Source organism: Guillardia theta (genome assembly GCF_000315625.1).
Source record: "Guillardia theta CCMP2712 unplaced genomic scaffold GUITHscaffold_40, whole genome shotgun sequence".
Taxonomy (NCBI): domain Eukaryota; class Cryptophyceae; order Pyrenomonadales; family Geminigeraceae; genus Guillardia; species Guillardia theta.
The window spans coordinates 144,576-160,633 of NW_005434634.1; the positions used below are offsets into that span (position 1 = coordinate 144,576).

Sequence of the window (16,058 nt, forward strand, 5' to 3'; positions counted from 1 at the left end):
ATAAGAGTGAAGGAGAAGAAGCGAAATGTTGAGATGGAGATTTCTCCTGCTTTGGCAGCCATTCAGAGGCATGTCCAAGGATTGTGCAATAAGGATTATCTTTACAAATTGTTGGACGTCATTCAGAATAGCAAAGATGCGAATTATGCTGTATCAGCAACCTGCGCATTGCTTGTACAACTGGTCGATTTCGTACCAACCTCACAAAAAGACGTCATGAATGCTCTTGCATTCAAACCTTCTGTGCTTGTAATGCTTTGGAATCGAATCAGAACCTTCACTGAAAATGACCAAAAATCGATCTCAACACACGAACGAGTCTCCAGACTACAGTATTTTAGCTTGCTTTCAATGTTTTGTATGGTGTATCATTACTTCTTGGTAACCGTGGACAACGAAGAATTTTATGTGAGACAATATCCATTTCGGCTGGATGAATTGAGAGAGATGGTTACAAAGATCAAGATCACCTTGTATGATCTGTACTGGAAAGAAGCAGATTCAGAAACGGCTCTGAAACTTCGAGATGCTGGTTCTAAGCTTCTCTCCCGACTTTTTGAACGGAATTGCTACAAGCAGTATGCATCACCAGAATTGTGGCTGGCTACAGACCGCAATATTTCTTTCATCATCTCCGACTTGGACGCCATAAGCGCTGCTCGGATGATGGATCCTGATCATGTAGATATTTCTTTCGAGGCCAAGCATGGAGCTCTCTTGCAAGAAACACCTTTTGCTCTACCATTCCACTTGCGAGTTCGCATTTTACGATACTTGATTTCGTTGGACCGTCAAGATTATATCGACGCGCCGGCTAGTTGGCACAATGCGCAGATTCGTCGCTCTCATGTTGTTGAAGATGGATACGACAAACTGAACAACCTTGGGCATAATTTGAAGCGAACTGTTCAGATATCTTTCGTCAATCAAGAGGGGCTGCAAGAAGCAGGGATCGACGGAGGAGGGCTCTTCAAGGAATTCGTCAACACGATTTCGTTGCAGGCATTCAACCCTTCTTATGGCCTTTTCTGCACCACAGGACAAAACCTATTGTTCCCAAACCCTCAATCTTTCAATGTAAATCCATGGGCTGGGTCGGTAGATGATTTGAGTTTGTTTGAATTCTTTGGGAGGATTGTCGGGAAGGTATGACATTTTTTTCCGTTGGTGTTGATGATTGAAGTCTTTTCCATTCACAAAATAGGCAATTTATGATGGAATTCTGATTGAGCTCCGGCTAGCTCCTTTCTTTCTACGAAAGATGTTGGGCAAGGAGATGTTTTTTGATGATTTGGTCAGTTTGGTGTACTCCTTGACTCCCACGATTGCTGATTGTTTGCTTCCTTTCGTCGCAGGAATCCCTCGACCCTGAACTGCACAAGAATCTTTTACATCTCAAGAACTACGATGGAGACTTTGAGATGTTAAGTCTGAACTTTGAAGTCGTTGAGGTGAACAATGGCTAGACTTCATGCAATTCGATTCCTCACTCTCCCACTTATTTTTAGGATCATTTTGGACAAGCGCGGACAACTGAGCTAGTTGAAGGTGGAAGGTGGGGGGAAGAAATCTCAAATCAGCAGCTGAGAGGTGTACCAGGGATATCGCGGTCACTGCCGACAACGTTCTTCAGTACAAGAACCTGATGCTCGACTACTGGTTGAACAAGCGAATTGCTCGCCAGAGTCTGGTACTGTGGCGAGAGAGACGTTGGAGCCAAGCTGAGTGCTTTCAGGCATTTATGAAGGGGATTTCCGACTTGATAAGACCGAAATGGATTAGAATGTTTAGTCCAGGTGGGCTAGCAGTTGAAAGAAGCCTCAGGATTGCTGACACTTTCTCAGATGAGCTTCAGATGTTGATCTCTGGATCCGTCAGCCCGGTCGATCTAGAGGTAGCGGAGCCTCCACCTCGCTTGCCGGAGTTTGAATTTTCTCGTCAGGACCTTCGTGCAAATTGTGTTTACGGAGGAGGATACAATGCAGAGCATGAATCGATAAAGGTGAGCATGGCTACTGAAATATGTTGCGTCAGCTGAGATGAAACCTACAAAACCTTGAATGACCTCTTTTGTTTCTTTCCTCTGAGCCTTCTAGCAGATATTTTGGGATGTTTTGAGCACTTTCGACTCGAAGCAGGTTTGAGATATGAGAAGTCCTTTGTTCGCTGATGTTGTCCTGTTGGTCAGAGGGAAGACCTCCTCATGTTCGTCACGAGCTGCTCTCGTCCACCTCTCCTTGGCTTCAAGGAGGTTTCACTCCATCGCATGCTGACTTGAAACCCTCAGCTGACCCTCAACCCAGCTCCATCCCAGCTTCTGCATCCAGAAGACCTCTCATTCTGCCGAGGAGGCTAACTCAAGGTGATTGGCCTGCTTTCTCATCGCATCCAGTGACGCATACAGATTGCCCACGGCCAGCACGTGCATGAACCTCCTCAAGCTGCCGGCCTATTCCGACCCCAAGGCAAGGACCACGGGCGGGGGGACTTGAGGTGGAGGAGACAAGGGAGGAAGGGAGGGAGTGAAAGCGGAGAGAGGGAGGTAAAGACTTTGAGAGTGACGAGTCGCTTGCAGGCCTGCAGGGAGCGGCTCCTGTACGCCATCAGCGCAGGCGCAGGGTTTGAATTGTCGTAAGGCGCCTTTGACGAGAAGGAGAGACGTGTACATAGCAGTTACTGTGATCTAGCTTGTTTGGGGAGGAAGGGAAAGGCGTTTTACACCCAGTTTACTTTGAAAACCAAAGAAACAGCAGGAAGAAAGTGATGTTCTCCACCGGCCATCCCTTCATTCATTGATACCTTGACTTATTCATTCTCCTCCGGGTCAAAATCTTCAACCTTGAGAAGTCTATCAGCAGGGGAAGACAGAGGACAGCAAACTAACATCTTCTTCCTCATGCCCTTGGCTTTGCAACTTGGATTTCCCGGCGAAGTACAGCTCAGGGTCGCTCTGCCCGATATGCATAAGGTACTCAACACACAGTCCCCTCCCAGCACTGACCAGGATCAAGTCCAGCTCCTGCTTCAGTTTCTTCTTCTCGTGCTCCTTTGGTACATCTCGACGTCAACCTCTTCCTCATGTCATCCCCCACAACAACTTACCGCCTCCTGATGAGCCTTCGTCGAGTTCACCAGCTTCGCTTCCAGCTCTGCTTTCTCCTTCTCCAACTTCGCAATCTGCAAAAATACATGAGCAGATGTTGAGACCGTTAACGATAGAGCGCAGACCTGATCTTCACTGCGTGCAAGACGATTCTCGCACTGATCCAATCTTGCCTATTCATACATCAGTCACGTTGAGGAACGGGAGAGGAACTGAAAGCAGCAAAGTAACCTTTAATTGTTGTGTTGATTCCTCGCTGCCGCTGATAGCATTGTCTGACTGACTTCGCCTAGTAGAGTATGAGCTGTCAATCGTGAGAGCTTGAAGGCTGCTGGCATACCCTGAATTCGTCCTATTCAACTTCTTCATCTTCAGACTTCTGATGGCGTCTTGCATCTCGCCAAGAACAGAGCTTGCATCTTTAGACAGTTGTGAGAATTCCCTGCACCTGAGCGACAACCTTTGCATGGCAGATTCCTTCCACTGACAGTCAGCCGAGGGGCGTGAAGGAAGGAAAAAGGATTCTCAACAAGCTGAACAAGAGACTATACCTGCTCTGCAACAGTGTGCTTCAAGTGTTCGATCTCATCCTGAAGTATAGAGATGTTGCCGTCCTTCACTCCCCTTTTGTCATTTACATTCAGTTGCACGTTCCCCAGGTTGGTACACAGCACATGGGAAGGGAACCATCCCTTCTCGCCGCTTCGCGCCGCCACTCCCTCCCACCATCCCGTCTTGTGCTTTCGAACCACCTCCACGATGTCACCCGGAAAGAGCGTCAGCTCGTGCGGCATCTTGGCCTCGTGTTGCAGCTTGACAGAGTAAATCCCTTTGCTATGCCTGACCTCTGCAGGGGCCGGGGAGGCCGAGGGAACAGCTTCCTCTACCTTTGCTGTTGTGATCTTCACGTTGACGTCAAGGAGCTGCTGAGGAGCTACAGAAGACTTCGGGCTTGGAGCGGCAGACAGGGGAGTATAACCAGTCGGCTGGCGGACTATGTCGCAATCAAACTCTCTGCCTTCTCTGCTTATCCTAAACCTGACGCTCGTCCCGATCTGACCAATGATGAGCGGCCTCACTTGCTCCAGCGGTTTCCCGTACTTCACCCCGACATACACTGAGTCGACGCTCCTGATCACATCGCGAACAGAAACCTGGCCCGAACGATGCGCAGCTCCTCCTGGGACCACTTCCTCCACCTGCAAAGCAGTGAGGCATTGAAGGAGCGTTGGAGAGGACAGACCTCGATCACTCCTGAGACCTCCCTGAGGACAAGTCCAACTCCACATTGAGGCGATGCCATCTGTGCGAAGCGAGACAACTCCCTCCGTCCCTCGATATTGTTTTCTCCTTCCCTTCTACTCACACTCTCCCCTCCACTCTCAAGCTGACTCCCTTCTCCCCACCCTTTGCTCTGCTCTGCTCTGCTCTGCTCTGCTCTGCTCTGCTCTGCTCTGCTCTGCTCTGCTCTGCTCTGCTCTGCTCTCGTCACTGCGATCGGATATTGACTGAAATCAAGGGAACACTTCAGTACCGGGCAGATTTCAAATGGAATATTCAAATTTTAGTAGGACAACGTCCAGCTCGATTCATCGTCACCAGCACAGTGGTCCCTGACGATCTCCGAGACTGACGGTGAAGATACTGATAGAGGACACGCACGTGGAGGTAAGGGGTGGGGAAAGGGGGGCGACACAAGTTTACTTGAGTACATCCTCCATCAGCTTGTTCAAGCTCTCGTAGATCTTGAAGATCTTGTCCCTGTTGAGGTAGATCCCTCCGATCACACCCGAGAGGACCACGACATCCGCAGCCCTGGTCACAGCAGCCTGCCGAGATGTATCAATGCTCCCGAACAACTTCACCGCCCGACGCAAGAAGATCAAATGGACCGGGATCTTTATCTTCTCTCCGGTAGGCAAAGGATCGTCTTCGCTAGCCCACGGTGCCTTCATCGACCCCTCGTCCTTGCACGCTTCAGGTCAATCTAAACCTCATGCCACAGTCAACAACATTCTTCTGAGTGATCTCGTCGATCTGCTTTTTCCTCTCTGCCATCCTCGCCGGGTCCTGAACCACGGTCAACACAGAAAAGACAAGTTTCGGTCCTGCCTTTGTTCTTGATTCCAGCTTCTGGAACAGCTCACTCTTGGAAAGAGCCTTCATCTCCGCCTACAGCGCGTCAAGTGAGAGGAAGCAGGATCAAGCTCTGTCACTGACAGCCTCCAGCATCCTCAGGCGCTCGTTCGCAGCTTGGGCCTTCTGCTTCACGTCTCCTTTGGCGAGACCTTCAATGGTGCTGATCGACTTCTCCGCAACCTGGAATGGCCAACAATCGGAGCAAGCAACCCAACGCACAAGCTCTCAAGCTCTCGCTTACATCCTGCACTGGGATCTTGGCTGGGGCACCACACTCCACACTGTTTGAGCGATAATCTGTCTCGCCGCACCCTCCTTCCAATCTAGAGCCCACATGTCAGAGAATCTGAATGATTCTCCTCTCCGTAAGGAATCAAAGATCACTTTGGTTGTTCACGGACGGTGACGCGATCGACAGGAATAGTTGGGTTGAAGTCAAAGGAGACCACCTTCAGACTAGGTCACAGAAGGACTGACATGTCTAACAAAACACGATGGAGACAACAAGAGGAGAAGGAAGAACAATGAAGCGAAGGAAAACCAAGAAGCGAACAACACAATGATTTGAGCTGCAATATCAGAACAGTCTATCTCTCATGCCTCATTGAGATTGTTCTCTCTCTTGATCTGCTTCTCTCGTCTCTTGTCCGAATCAGCTGCACTGAGCTTCTGATCACATGCACGATTTCAGTCAGCAGGCTGATCAATCACGAAGCAGTCGTCTTTGTGCCGTACCGTGTCTGTTGGTTTCTCCCACTGCGTTTGTTTAGTATCCACGTTGTAGTAGTAAACCTTCCCATCTGTTCACAGGCGTCAGGTAGCGCAGTCAGCTTCACTGAGTCTTCACCACTGGTGGATGCTGTGGCCCATCCGTTGGGCAAGGTGGTGTCGACTGAGATGAGGTACTGGGCAGCGTAGGACGGGGCAGTGAAAGCATCGGCCGTTGCAGGCAGCACAAACGTAGTGGCACCAAGGAAACCTGCTATGACCCTCCTCCCACAATCTTGAAACAATGACATCCTGGTCTGACTGGCCATGCTCTGACGAGCTTGCGGAGCAGAAGCCGCGAGACATTTGGAATGATAGATCTGAGCTGGGTTCTGAGCTGAAAGGAGCGAAGGAGCGAACGCATCTGCCATGGCGGCTCCCACCAAGAGCGCAAAGATCCGCATGGCCCCTCTGTTTATGTGACACCCCTGGCCCACATCCCCCTATTGGCAGATCGGGCCCGGAACCAGGCCCGGAACGCTGCCCGGAACGGCAGAGAAGCACTGACCTAACATGTCTATCGAGCAAATGTTTCCATCTGCCGCAGTGAAAAATCATCACTTCGTGGAATCTTGTCGTCATGATATTGATTTTGGATTTGGATGTCGGATATCTGAGAACGGTCCCTCCTTCCTCATAAGCAGTGAAGAAAATGTCAAAGAAAGGGGCAACACGAACAAATGAGCTCAGATGATTGTTCGAAAGGTGAATGATAATAAAGACTGATGCTTCACATCTTGATTGAGAGTGTTTGTTTAACGTGTTCATTTTTCATGTGACAGTGTTGGATTCTAATAAGCACATTGATTGAGCGATTCTTACTCAACAATTCTCGGCCCCTGTAACTGCAGGAGGCAGCACGTGTGGTCCTGCTGCTCAGTCATCGCCGCACCTGCTCTCCCTCTCACTCGCATCGGAGGTTTCGGAACTGCACGTATCGTTTGTGCCCGTCGAGGGTCTTGAGCTTGTGAAACTCGTCCAGGATCAGCTGTAGCTCGCAGATGTGCCCTTCGACCCCCCTCTTCCTCGTCTCGTCGCTCACCACCCGCAGGTTGATCGCAATGTCTCTGTACCCTCCCGATACCTTGCTGTCGAAGTCTGGATCCAGCCTGTTCTTCGTCCGCATCACCTCGATCTCCGGGTCTCTGGCGATCTTGTCCAGGCAGTCGCAGAGTTGGTCGAGGTCCCTGAAGACGATGCTCTGCCGCACCACGTCCGTGAGCTTGTAGACGCAGTAGTTGTACGACCGCACGAGCTTCTCGATCGATCTGGTGGCGTTCTTGATCTTGGCCCAGCTGACTGAGCCCTCCAGCCTCGGGTCTGCGATCGCGTCTCGCCAGCGCACGTACTGCGGCTCGTCGGCCTCAGACTGCGCCAAGAAGAAGCCGTCGGAGGCCTCGGCCAGGGCCTTGACCTTGGAGAGGAAGATGGGGTCGATGACGAGGGCCTGGGCGTACAGCTGGTCGAGAGACACGATGCGCATGTACTCCATTCCTCCGAACCTCGACGGCAAGAAGCTCCAGGCGCCAGGGTCTCGGTAGCAGGTGATGAGGGGGTCGAAGATGCCTAGGTCTTTGCGTAGAGGCATGAGATCTCTGCGAGACTTCTGCTCTACTTTGCGGGAAGAGACCTCAGGGTGACACAGCCTTTTGATCCTGGCGAGCTGTTCTCTGCAGCTCTCCAGCGAGACGTACCGGCTCCAGCACGCGTCGTACTTGAGTCGGTCGGGCTCGACTTGCTGCACGGCCTTGCGGTACAGGTAGTCCCTCTTCAGACGAAAGTAGAGCCAGATTGCGCCCAGGACGTAGGATGTGAATGGAATGTAAGATATATCGAAGGGAGTTTGAAACCAAGAGGACGATATACAGACGTTGAAGATGGTTGTGTAGATAACATAGAGAGGAAGTACGTGCAGCGAGTATTGCTCTTTGAATTGCAGCGTCATCCCGTAACTCAAATCGGCTATTCCCCAAACAAGATTCAGATTCCCCAGGATACTCTGAGAAGATAAAGGTAATGCGACCACGAGCTCCGCAAATCCCACAATATGGAACGGTGAAGCGATGCAGAACTTGACAATCTTTGACTTTCGCAGAACGGCAAACACCCCCCCAAGAAAACAAAAACCCGCCTGGAATGTGAAGATTACAAAGATCATGTTTTCCGTCCATGGTTCTCGCAAGTCAAAGGAGATGGTGCGCCCGTCTTGCATTCCTGCAGGGGAGTGGCAGAAGGAGATTGCTGCATGGTCGGCACAAGAGAAGGAGTACACCATACTCCAGTCCTGGTCGGCGATGTGCTGCAAGTCTGAGCCCTCATTGAGGCGATACAAAGAGAAGTTGTAGGGATTGAAGGGAAGCACAGAGAGAGTCGCGCTCAGGTCAAGCTGCCACCCGTTGCCTCTCGTCACCTTGTCGTACGTGTAAAACACTGATGAGTTTGACACCGAGACAGCAGAAGGATAGAACCGCCGACACGAGTCTTTAGTCATCGCAAACGACCGATGCAAAAGGGAGCGCGATGGCGAAGATAAAGCAATCGAAGGATCAGCATTGACGTCTAGACGATACTGCCGGGCACCGATTTCTCCATTTGCCAGTATGGAATATGTTCTCACCCACGAGCCACTCGCGATCGAGAATGCAAATGCACCTGAGACCATGAAAAGGATCAGCTGAAAGAAGGGTTTGTAAGAAGCGCTTCTGATTGGCGTCGACGAGTACATGATGGTAGACGTGGCGACATCCACAACACCATGCGAGCTGCTGAAGAGATAATCATCCAGAATGTTCCCTGGGTAGAGCCCCTTGAAGATTGCCACAGCATCTTCTGACTTGCTTGCAGATACCTGACATAGCAAGAGCGAAGAGCAGACCTCTGAAGGAGAGACGGCAGCTTCCATCGGAACGGTCGGAAACATCCAGCGCCATATCCGCGTCGCCAACGGAGCATCGATATATTTTCTCGGTAGCTTCGAAGTCCCCTTACGGAAACGGAGAACATGCTTCACTCGCTGATACTTGTCAAACATCTCTCTCCTGGCCTTGCGGTGCAGCGGAAACAAAGCCAACCGCAGCTCGCAGATGTGCCCCTCGACCCCCCTCTTCCTCGTCTCGTCGCTCACCACCCGCAGGTTGATCGCAATGTCTCTGTACCCTCCCGATACCTTGCTGTCGAAGTCTGGATCCAGCCTGTTCTTCGTCCGCATCACTTCGATCTCCGGGTCTCTGGCGATCTTGTCCAGGCAGTCGCAGAGTTGGTCGAGGTCCCTGAAGACGATGCTCTGCCGCACCACGTCCGTGAGGCGAGAGACCTCAGAGTCACAGAGCAGCAAGACTTTCTCGATCGATCTGGTGGCGTTCTTGATCTTGGCCCAGCTGACTGAGCCCTCCAGCCTCGGGTCTGCGATCGCGTCTCGCCAGCGCACGTACTGCGGCTCGTCGGCCTCAGACTGCGCCAAGAAGAAGCCGTCGGAGGCCTCGGCCAGGGCCTTGACCTTGGAGAGGAAGATGGGGTCGATGACGAGGGCCTGGGCGTACAGCTGGTCTAGGCTGCTCCTCATGCGGTTCTCGACCTCAATCTCCTTGTCTATCTCAGATTCACCAGGAGTAGGGCTGGAGTCGGAGCTAGGCAAGATGAAAGTAGGACCATAGGGCCCCCATCCTCGTACTATGCGTAGAGCCTCCGTCAGCCGAAACATCGACTGGCTGCCTTTCACCTCTTCCCATTCCTTCTCGAAGACTGACGAGCTGTGCATGGCTTCGCTCAAGGTCCTCGATCTCGTGAGCTCCCGGTGGACCATGAAAAGAGCAGTCGCCGCCATCATGCAGATGCTCTCGTACCTCACTCGTCCTCCTCCCAAGGCAGAGCCCAACATCGCGAGGTGGGCCAAGAAGACCTGTTCTATCACGTAAAGCTCGTTGAAGAGCAAAGGAACGGGAAACAAGAAGAGATCCTGACCATGAGCAGGTGTCAACACCGCAGCTACATGTACAACAGAAGATCAACCGTGATCGCGTAGACAATAAACTCATGTCGTGATCCCCCGATCGCAGTTTCCTTGTAACCCTCGGACACCATTTGGAAGAAGATGATCAAGTTCAGCAGCCCGTCGAGCAAGCCAACGAAGATCAGGACCTGTGCGCATGCGTCACCTGAGAGTATCAGGGCCCGACCGAGTGTGGCACCTGTTTTGTTCGATGAAATCTGCTCCAGCTCGCAAGGAAGCCAGAGACCATGACTGCAATTGCAGCGATGTATCTAGTGGCCAGTTGCAGGGACAATTCCCATGAGCAAGCGACATGGCTGTTTTGAAGATAGTCCTGTAGCAGAAACTCTGATGGCCCTCCTTTGGTAGGGATCAGAGAGAAGTAGCCGGAGGATTCAATGCCGTGAAGAGTAATCGACTCGAGGATGATCCACAGTACACCAACTACGATGAGGATGATCTGCACGGGACGCAAAGTGAGCAAGGCAGACAGGGGCTCGTGAGAAAATAGAATCAGCCATGGGTTGATCCTGTACACTCGTCTCTCTGCAGTGTTTCTTTGAAGAAAGTCCCCGCTTGTATGCATGTAAAGGTTGGAGAACCCAGGCTTGAAATCCGTCCTTGCAGGAGTTTGAATGAAGTCGGGGTCGGCCTGCTGACCTTCAACTTCGATCTCAATGCTGTGACCCGCGTCTCTTACAGCCATGTTGAGTGCTTAGTTGCTGCAGCCTCCTCCTCCTCCTCCGCAGCCTCCTCCTCCGCAGCCTCCTCCTCCGCAGCCTCCTCCTCGGCAGCCTCTTCCTCGGCAACCTCCTCCTCCGCAGCCTCCTCCTCCGCAGCCTCCTCCGCAGCCTCCTCCTCGTTTCAGGAGGGGTTCACTGATCTGTATGAGTTGGCCCAGAGCTTTCATTCCGATACAATTCTCTAGAGTTTTTTTATGTATATGAGATTTTTTTTGTTTTTGTTTTTTGAATCTATATTGGATTTGCGCTATGATCTTTTAAATGACCTTTATATGGAGCGGTCATTCGCCTCTCCTGATTGTCCTCGTACTGATCTTTAACTTAACTTTGCCAGTTGAGTAATGAGAAGTGATCGGCTGCCCCCGGCCCGGCGCGGCGAGTTGACGCCGCCGGCGGCCCCGGGGCCCGACTAACTGTTACCCAAATTTTTAACTGTAGTAAGGGGGTAGGGGTAGGTGCAGCGAAGCGCACGTGAACACGGAAATCGAATGTGCAGGGAGTGACCGAGGTTAGGACGAGGGGAAATGAACAGACGAGCAACAAGATGGTCATTCAATGCAAATTCCATAATAGATAAAAGGGCATGAAGAGGCGAGAGAGTTCTTCTTCTTGTTTGATTTTTGGTCCATGATGATCAAGGATTTACAGAATAGTTTTGTGTGACGAACACACACGAGTCTTTTCGCAGGAAGACTGTGAGGCTCATACTGTGAGATGTAATTCCATGTATGACCTCCTTTGAATATGGTGTAAATCCACTACTTTTGAGTGATACAATTTGCAACTATCTTTACGCTTTGAGGGACTTGCAACTTGACTTTATATCCCACAGAGTGCGTGAACATCCTGCAAAGAAGACTGAAGTAAGCATGAGGGATAGAGGCGGGAGTATAAAGAAACTTGGTAGAACTGGCAGGTATTCGTGACAGACTAGTGTGCTTGTGTTATATTGAACCAAGATCGCAGGGAAGTTCCAAGTGACGAAAAGTTGTCTGGGGTATCATTGGGCACCCCGGAAGTTCAGATTCAACCAGGCGGAACAGTTTTTGCAAAATCCAGATTGAGTTATCCCAATGATAAAGATGAAAGTGAAAGTGCTACAAGACCTGCACAAGTGAAGGGAATGCCTGTGTCTGGTCGTCAATGGAAGTTGGATTGCAAACGTTCAAGTTCGATGCGGGTTGCGAACAAGTTGATACGTAAGTTGAATTATGCTTATGTTGATATGAGTCAAGAGCATTGGCTCACCATGATCTTAAACAGGGAAAAGCTGGGATGAAAAGATGAAAGAAAGAGCACGAGATAAACAAATCAAAGCGAAGCAGGACGCTTTGGTACAGGTTCGCTTGAGAAGTTGTTTATTCAAAACTTGTGTTGACAAGCTGCTTTCTAGGCGAGAATAGATGAGAAGCGAGAGAAGAAACGGCTGGCTGAAGAGCGACAGAAGAGAAAGGAGGAAAACAGATTGAAGGGAGCTGTGGTCCAGGTATTTGGCTTGAGATGATGTTTGTTTCATTTTCTCGGTCTTGACTAGAATTGCAGTCTATCAGCACAATGAAGGTAAAGAAGATGTCAAGAAAGCAGTTGAGAATGATCAGAAAGATGGACACAAGCAACGAGGGTAAAGTATTTGATCTCAAACCCATCGAAAAGACGAAAGGTCTCAAAGGGAAAGTGAAGATCTGATGGAGAGAGCCATTGGCTGGAGTTTCGAACTGTGTTGCATTAGTTGAAGTTCATTCACAAGAGCATAAAGTCAGGGTCTTCAAAACCTTGTGTGTGAATGTGCGTTTCAGTTTGCCACTTCAATATTATCAACACTATCTTGTAATGCCACTCGCTGGATACCATCAGCGGCACCCGGTGACCGTCGTGTCACCGGCCGCTAAGTCACTGTCACAGTGTGACGCGGCCCGGCCGCCTCCGAGTCAGCCTCGGAGCATGCCAATGAGTGCCGGGCCCCGGCCCGCGGGTCTTCTTCAGAGCCTTTCTGGGATCCTTTTGGCGCCAATGGGCTCCTCGAGCACGAGGAGGTAGAGGGGCAGGAGCACAAAAGCAGGAGGCGGAGTCAAAGACATCCACAACATAATGTCTGCATGCTCAGATCCGCACAAAGAGATCGCAACGTCGATGCTGCTCGCTTGAGCTCGGTTGTTCAGGACGTAAAGAATGTCAGCCAAGAAGAGTAAGTTTTCACCATTGCCTTTCATTTCTGGTGCTGTTGTACGGGCACATGTTGGGTCTAATCCTGGGAGGAAATCGTCTTCAGCAGAGAATGCAGAGTATGTCTGTTGATGTTGTTCTGCATGAATCTCAATTTTTGCATTGTGCAGGTCAAGTTCGACGGGGCGAGGAACTCAAATGAAGATCACTGATGCATTCATGACACCAAAGACAGTCTTGAAATCAAAACCATTGCAGGTTGAGAAGAAAGAATCAAGGCCTGTTGAAAGAGACTCAGCTGCCGATTGCATGTGCATTGATGACGATATTCCAGCCAGCAAGTCACCACCATGCACAATTCAGAAGAACGTTCACCTAAAGAGCGAGTTATCTGCCAAGTTATTTGTAACACCACAACACAGCAAGGCAAGGCACGAGGGCTCGGAAGTCTCCAAGACAAGAATGGGGGTGTGCCTTGCCAAGGATCCCATAATGGATTTGACCCTCTGTGAACCCGAATCCAGTCATTCCACAGCCTCATCAGAATTGAAACGTCCAAAAGAGATTGGAACCTTTGTGTCCGACAACAAGAAAAGATGTACTGATGAGTCTCTGGATAATGTTCCAGATTTTGATTTCACTCTACCTTGTTCGCCTCCTCGCCAGTTCCGTAATGCTGATACCCAACAAACAGCAGAGTCGAACGTGGCGCATGGAGCCTCTTCGTCTCGAAGAACAGGAAGAGCTTTGAGCCTGCAGCCAAGGTTTACTCATAGCACGCGAGATAGAAGATTTTCTTGGTCAACTGGCGGGGCTCAAATCGAATCAGATCATTCCCTCTCAGGAATTCCCACTACCTCTGAGGTGACGAATGATTCTACATCAATCCGAGGGTCTTGGATTGATCATATGAACGAAAATGAGCTTGTTAACTTCTCTTCCGACGACGAGGGCGAAGGTGATACTGAAATGTTCATAAAAATCCATTGAGATTTGCGCATATAGCAGAGGGAAATGAAAGTCAAGGAAGCGACGAAAGTGATAGCGACAGTGACATCAGCAGCATAGTGGGGATGTTGTTGACAGATGAACAGCTTGCGAGAATGCGCGACATGCGACAGGTGAGAAATATTCTGTCGTTACACGAGAAGTTTACATTCATGGGCAGAATGAGACCACGGATTCCAGGCCGAGACATGGAGATCAGGGAGAATCAAGGATGAATTCTTCACGTATACACGAGGGGTCGAGGACCTCGAAAGGAAGCGGAAGATCAAGACTTCCAAATGGAAACGGGCTGTCTCAATCTGGAAACGGCAACGGATATTGGATAACAGAGCGATACGGAGCGCTGCAGGTAACTTTGTAATTGCCTTCTACCTTGATTTTTATATATGGTTTGGTCAGGGACAATACCGCCATGTGTTTGTGGATGGCGAGGGAAGAAAATTGACCGGGAAAGCAGCGTGGGCAGCAAGTCGAGGGACTGGAGTTACAAAGTCGAGGAAGAGAAGGTTCAAGAAATCAGGCAAGTCCAAGAAGAAAGGCTTCGGCTCCAAGAAGTTCAAAGGACGTTCGAAACCCAACGGAAATATAGATTCGAAAGGTCCACCCAAGAAGCCTTCGATGCGGAAGCCAAAATCTACATTCAAGAAGGAAAAATAAAACGCTTCACGTGCACGAATCATGCTTTCGAGAACTGGTTTGTTGATGGTTGGAATCAGTTTCACTCTAGCATGATTCAACGTGATATTTAGACTAGATCAGTTTTATTTCTTGTCTTCAACTTTCAAAGAACTCAAGGGAATCTTCATAGTCAACCTCGTTGATCTCTCAAATCCGTACGAAAAAGCTCCTCTCACAATCTCCTGGGCGTTTTCGTCCTCAGCCACAATCTGAAACATTACTCTTACAATGCGCACGCGAACACTCGAGCAATAGGAAAACCTCATATCCCATTCCCTTATAAAGTTCAGTTGCAGCTACATTGCTCTTGCTGACCTGCAGATTCAATCATTCAAAAACTCTTCATTGTTGAACGAGCAAGAGAGCTGGAAGAGTGACTCAACAACTTACCTCGAGCCACACAGATTCTTCTTCCTTCCCCAGCTCCAACGCTACGTCATGCGCTGCCTTCATCAGTTGCCTTGCAACTCCTTTTCGGCGGCACTTCTGTGAAACGGCAAGATTTGCGATGTACAACCGACGTTCGAACTGATCAGCAGGGTCCAGGAGGGACAGGCCTGGGCCCATTGACAACTTGAAGTCGTTCTCCTCCTTACTGTACAAGGTCCGACTCACGTCCACGAACCCGACGAGCATTCCTTCAACATCGATGGCGACAAGAAGCCTGCCGCACCTCGGCTGCTCTATGTACCTTGAGATTCTGTTCTCGATGTCTCGTTCGATCTCGCGCAGAACAAGCCCTCGTTGTAAGTTGGCGACAGGGTTGAGGATACTGAGGGCTGACTGCTGCCCATAGAAACTTTCGCAGCTCAGTTGCGACAGAAACCTCACATATCTCTTGTCCATGATCGGCTCCACATAAACTTCCATCGCCTCCATTCTGACCCTGGGCTGAATATTGCAGATTACAGCTCTTCCCCACCTCTTTTCTGCCCCTGCTTCATGGAGCAGCCTGGATCTGCACATGGGTGATACTGGGACATTCTTTCCTGAGATACATGATTTTGGAGCCAACAAGAAGGCGTCAGTGCGACCTGGAACGAACAAGCAAGATACAAACAACGCTCTCCACCAGATTCCAGGCATGGCAGCGTATGCCATGCCACCTATGACATGATCAAGTCAGTAAGGTCACAATGAATTCAATATGCGACATGTTGATTTTTGCCCTCTGCTCAGCATCTCTCTGCATTGTAATCTCTCGATACCAACGTGAATCCCCTCGTTTTTGTGATAATCGTCCTTCTCTCACTCTTCCTTAATCTGTTTGTCTCAACATTTCTGCTCTACGTTACTCAAACAAGCAGAGACAGCTAGGAGGAGTAAGTTCTTCTAGCAAGGACAGCAAAATCCTCTGCCAGACTGGCATGCAGGAGCGGAACGTCCCAGCCGCCATTGTGCATGTCCCTGTGCCATGTCGGACAGTCTTCGTTCAATTACCTCAAGCCCGCCTCAAGGGGAAAATGAT

General features: G+C 50.1%; 5 protein-coding genes across 5 annotated transcripts; 3 read left to right on the forward strand and 2 right to left on the reverse strand.

The window, feature by feature from the left end:
- Positions 1-666: 666 nt before the first annotated feature.
- GUITHDRAFT_87407 (hypothetical protein) lies at positions 667-2,751 on the forward strand (the record flags this gene model as incomplete). Its single annotated transcript, XM_005831367.1, has 13 exons — positions 667-1,146; positions 1,205-1,294; positions 1,356-1,451; positions 1,509-1,555; positions 1,600-1,690; positions 1,736-1,796; positions 1,845-1,894; positions 1,943-2,002; positions 2,100-2,138; positions 2,189-2,251; positions 2,304-2,362; positions 2,405-2,465; positions 2,576-2,751. 13 exons carry the CDS (start codon positions 667-669, stop codon positions 2,633-2,635), a joined length of 1,257 nt encoding a protein of 418 aa, XP_005831424.1. The 3' UTR covers positions 2,636-2,751.
- A 54-nt stretch (positions 2,752-2,805) lies between these two features.
- Positions 2,806-10,704, reverse strand: GUITHDRAFT_139697 (hypothetical protein; the record flags this gene model as incomplete). Its single annotated transcript, XM_005831368.1, has 20 exons — positions 2,806-2,838; positions 2,885-2,950; positions 3,002-3,046; positions 3,103-3,177; positions 3,229-3,276; positions 3,335-3,580; positions 3,655-4,302; positions 4,347-4,406; positions 4,816-4,932; positions 4,996-5,070; positions 5,117-5,275; positions 5,324-5,422; positions 5,484-5,565; positions 5,627-5,691; positions 5,978-6,042; positions 6,090-6,453; positions 7,485-8,858; positions 9,585-9,965; positions 10,019-10,147; positions 10,198-10,704. 20 exons carry the CDS (start codon positions 10,702-10,704, stop codon positions 2,806-2,808), a joined length of 4,638 nt encoding a protein of 1,545 aa, XP_005831425.1.
- A 1,160-nt stretch (positions 10,705-11,864) lies between these two features.
- Positions 11,865-12,427, forward strand: GUITHDRAFT_139698 (hypothetical protein; the record flags this gene model as incomplete). Its single annotated transcript, XM_005831369.1, has 4 exons — positions 11,865-11,940; positions 12,005-12,081; positions 12,135-12,227; positions 12,284-12,427. 4 exons carry the CDS (start codon positions 11,865-11,867, stop codon positions 12,425-12,427), a joined length of 390 nt encoding a protein of 129 aa, XP_005831426.1.
- A 324-nt stretch (positions 12,428-12,751) lies between these two features.
- Positions 12,752-14,569, forward strand: GUITHDRAFT_109570 (hypothetical protein; the record flags this gene model as incomplete). Its single annotated transcript, XM_005831370.1, has 6 exons — positions 12,752-12,774; positions 12,846-12,926; positions 13,075-13,862; positions 13,910-14,025; positions 14,073-14,261; positions 14,312-14,569. The coding sequence occupies 6 exons, from the start codon at positions 12,752-12,754 to the stop codon at positions 14,567-14,569; spliced, it is 1,455 nt and encodes a 484-aa protein (XP_005831427.1).
- Positions 14,570-14,788: 219 nt separating this feature from the next.
- Positions 14,789-15,469, reverse strand: GUITHDRAFT_139700 (hypothetical protein; the record flags this gene model as incomplete). Its single annotated transcript, XM_005831371.1, has 2 exons — positions 14,789-14,905; positions 14,981-15,469. The coding sequence occupies 2 exons, from the start codon at positions 15,467-15,469 to the stop codon at positions 14,789-14,791; spliced, it is 606 nt and encodes a 201-aa protein (XP_005831428.1).
- Between the last annotated feature and the right edge of the window lie 589 nt (positions 15,470-16,058).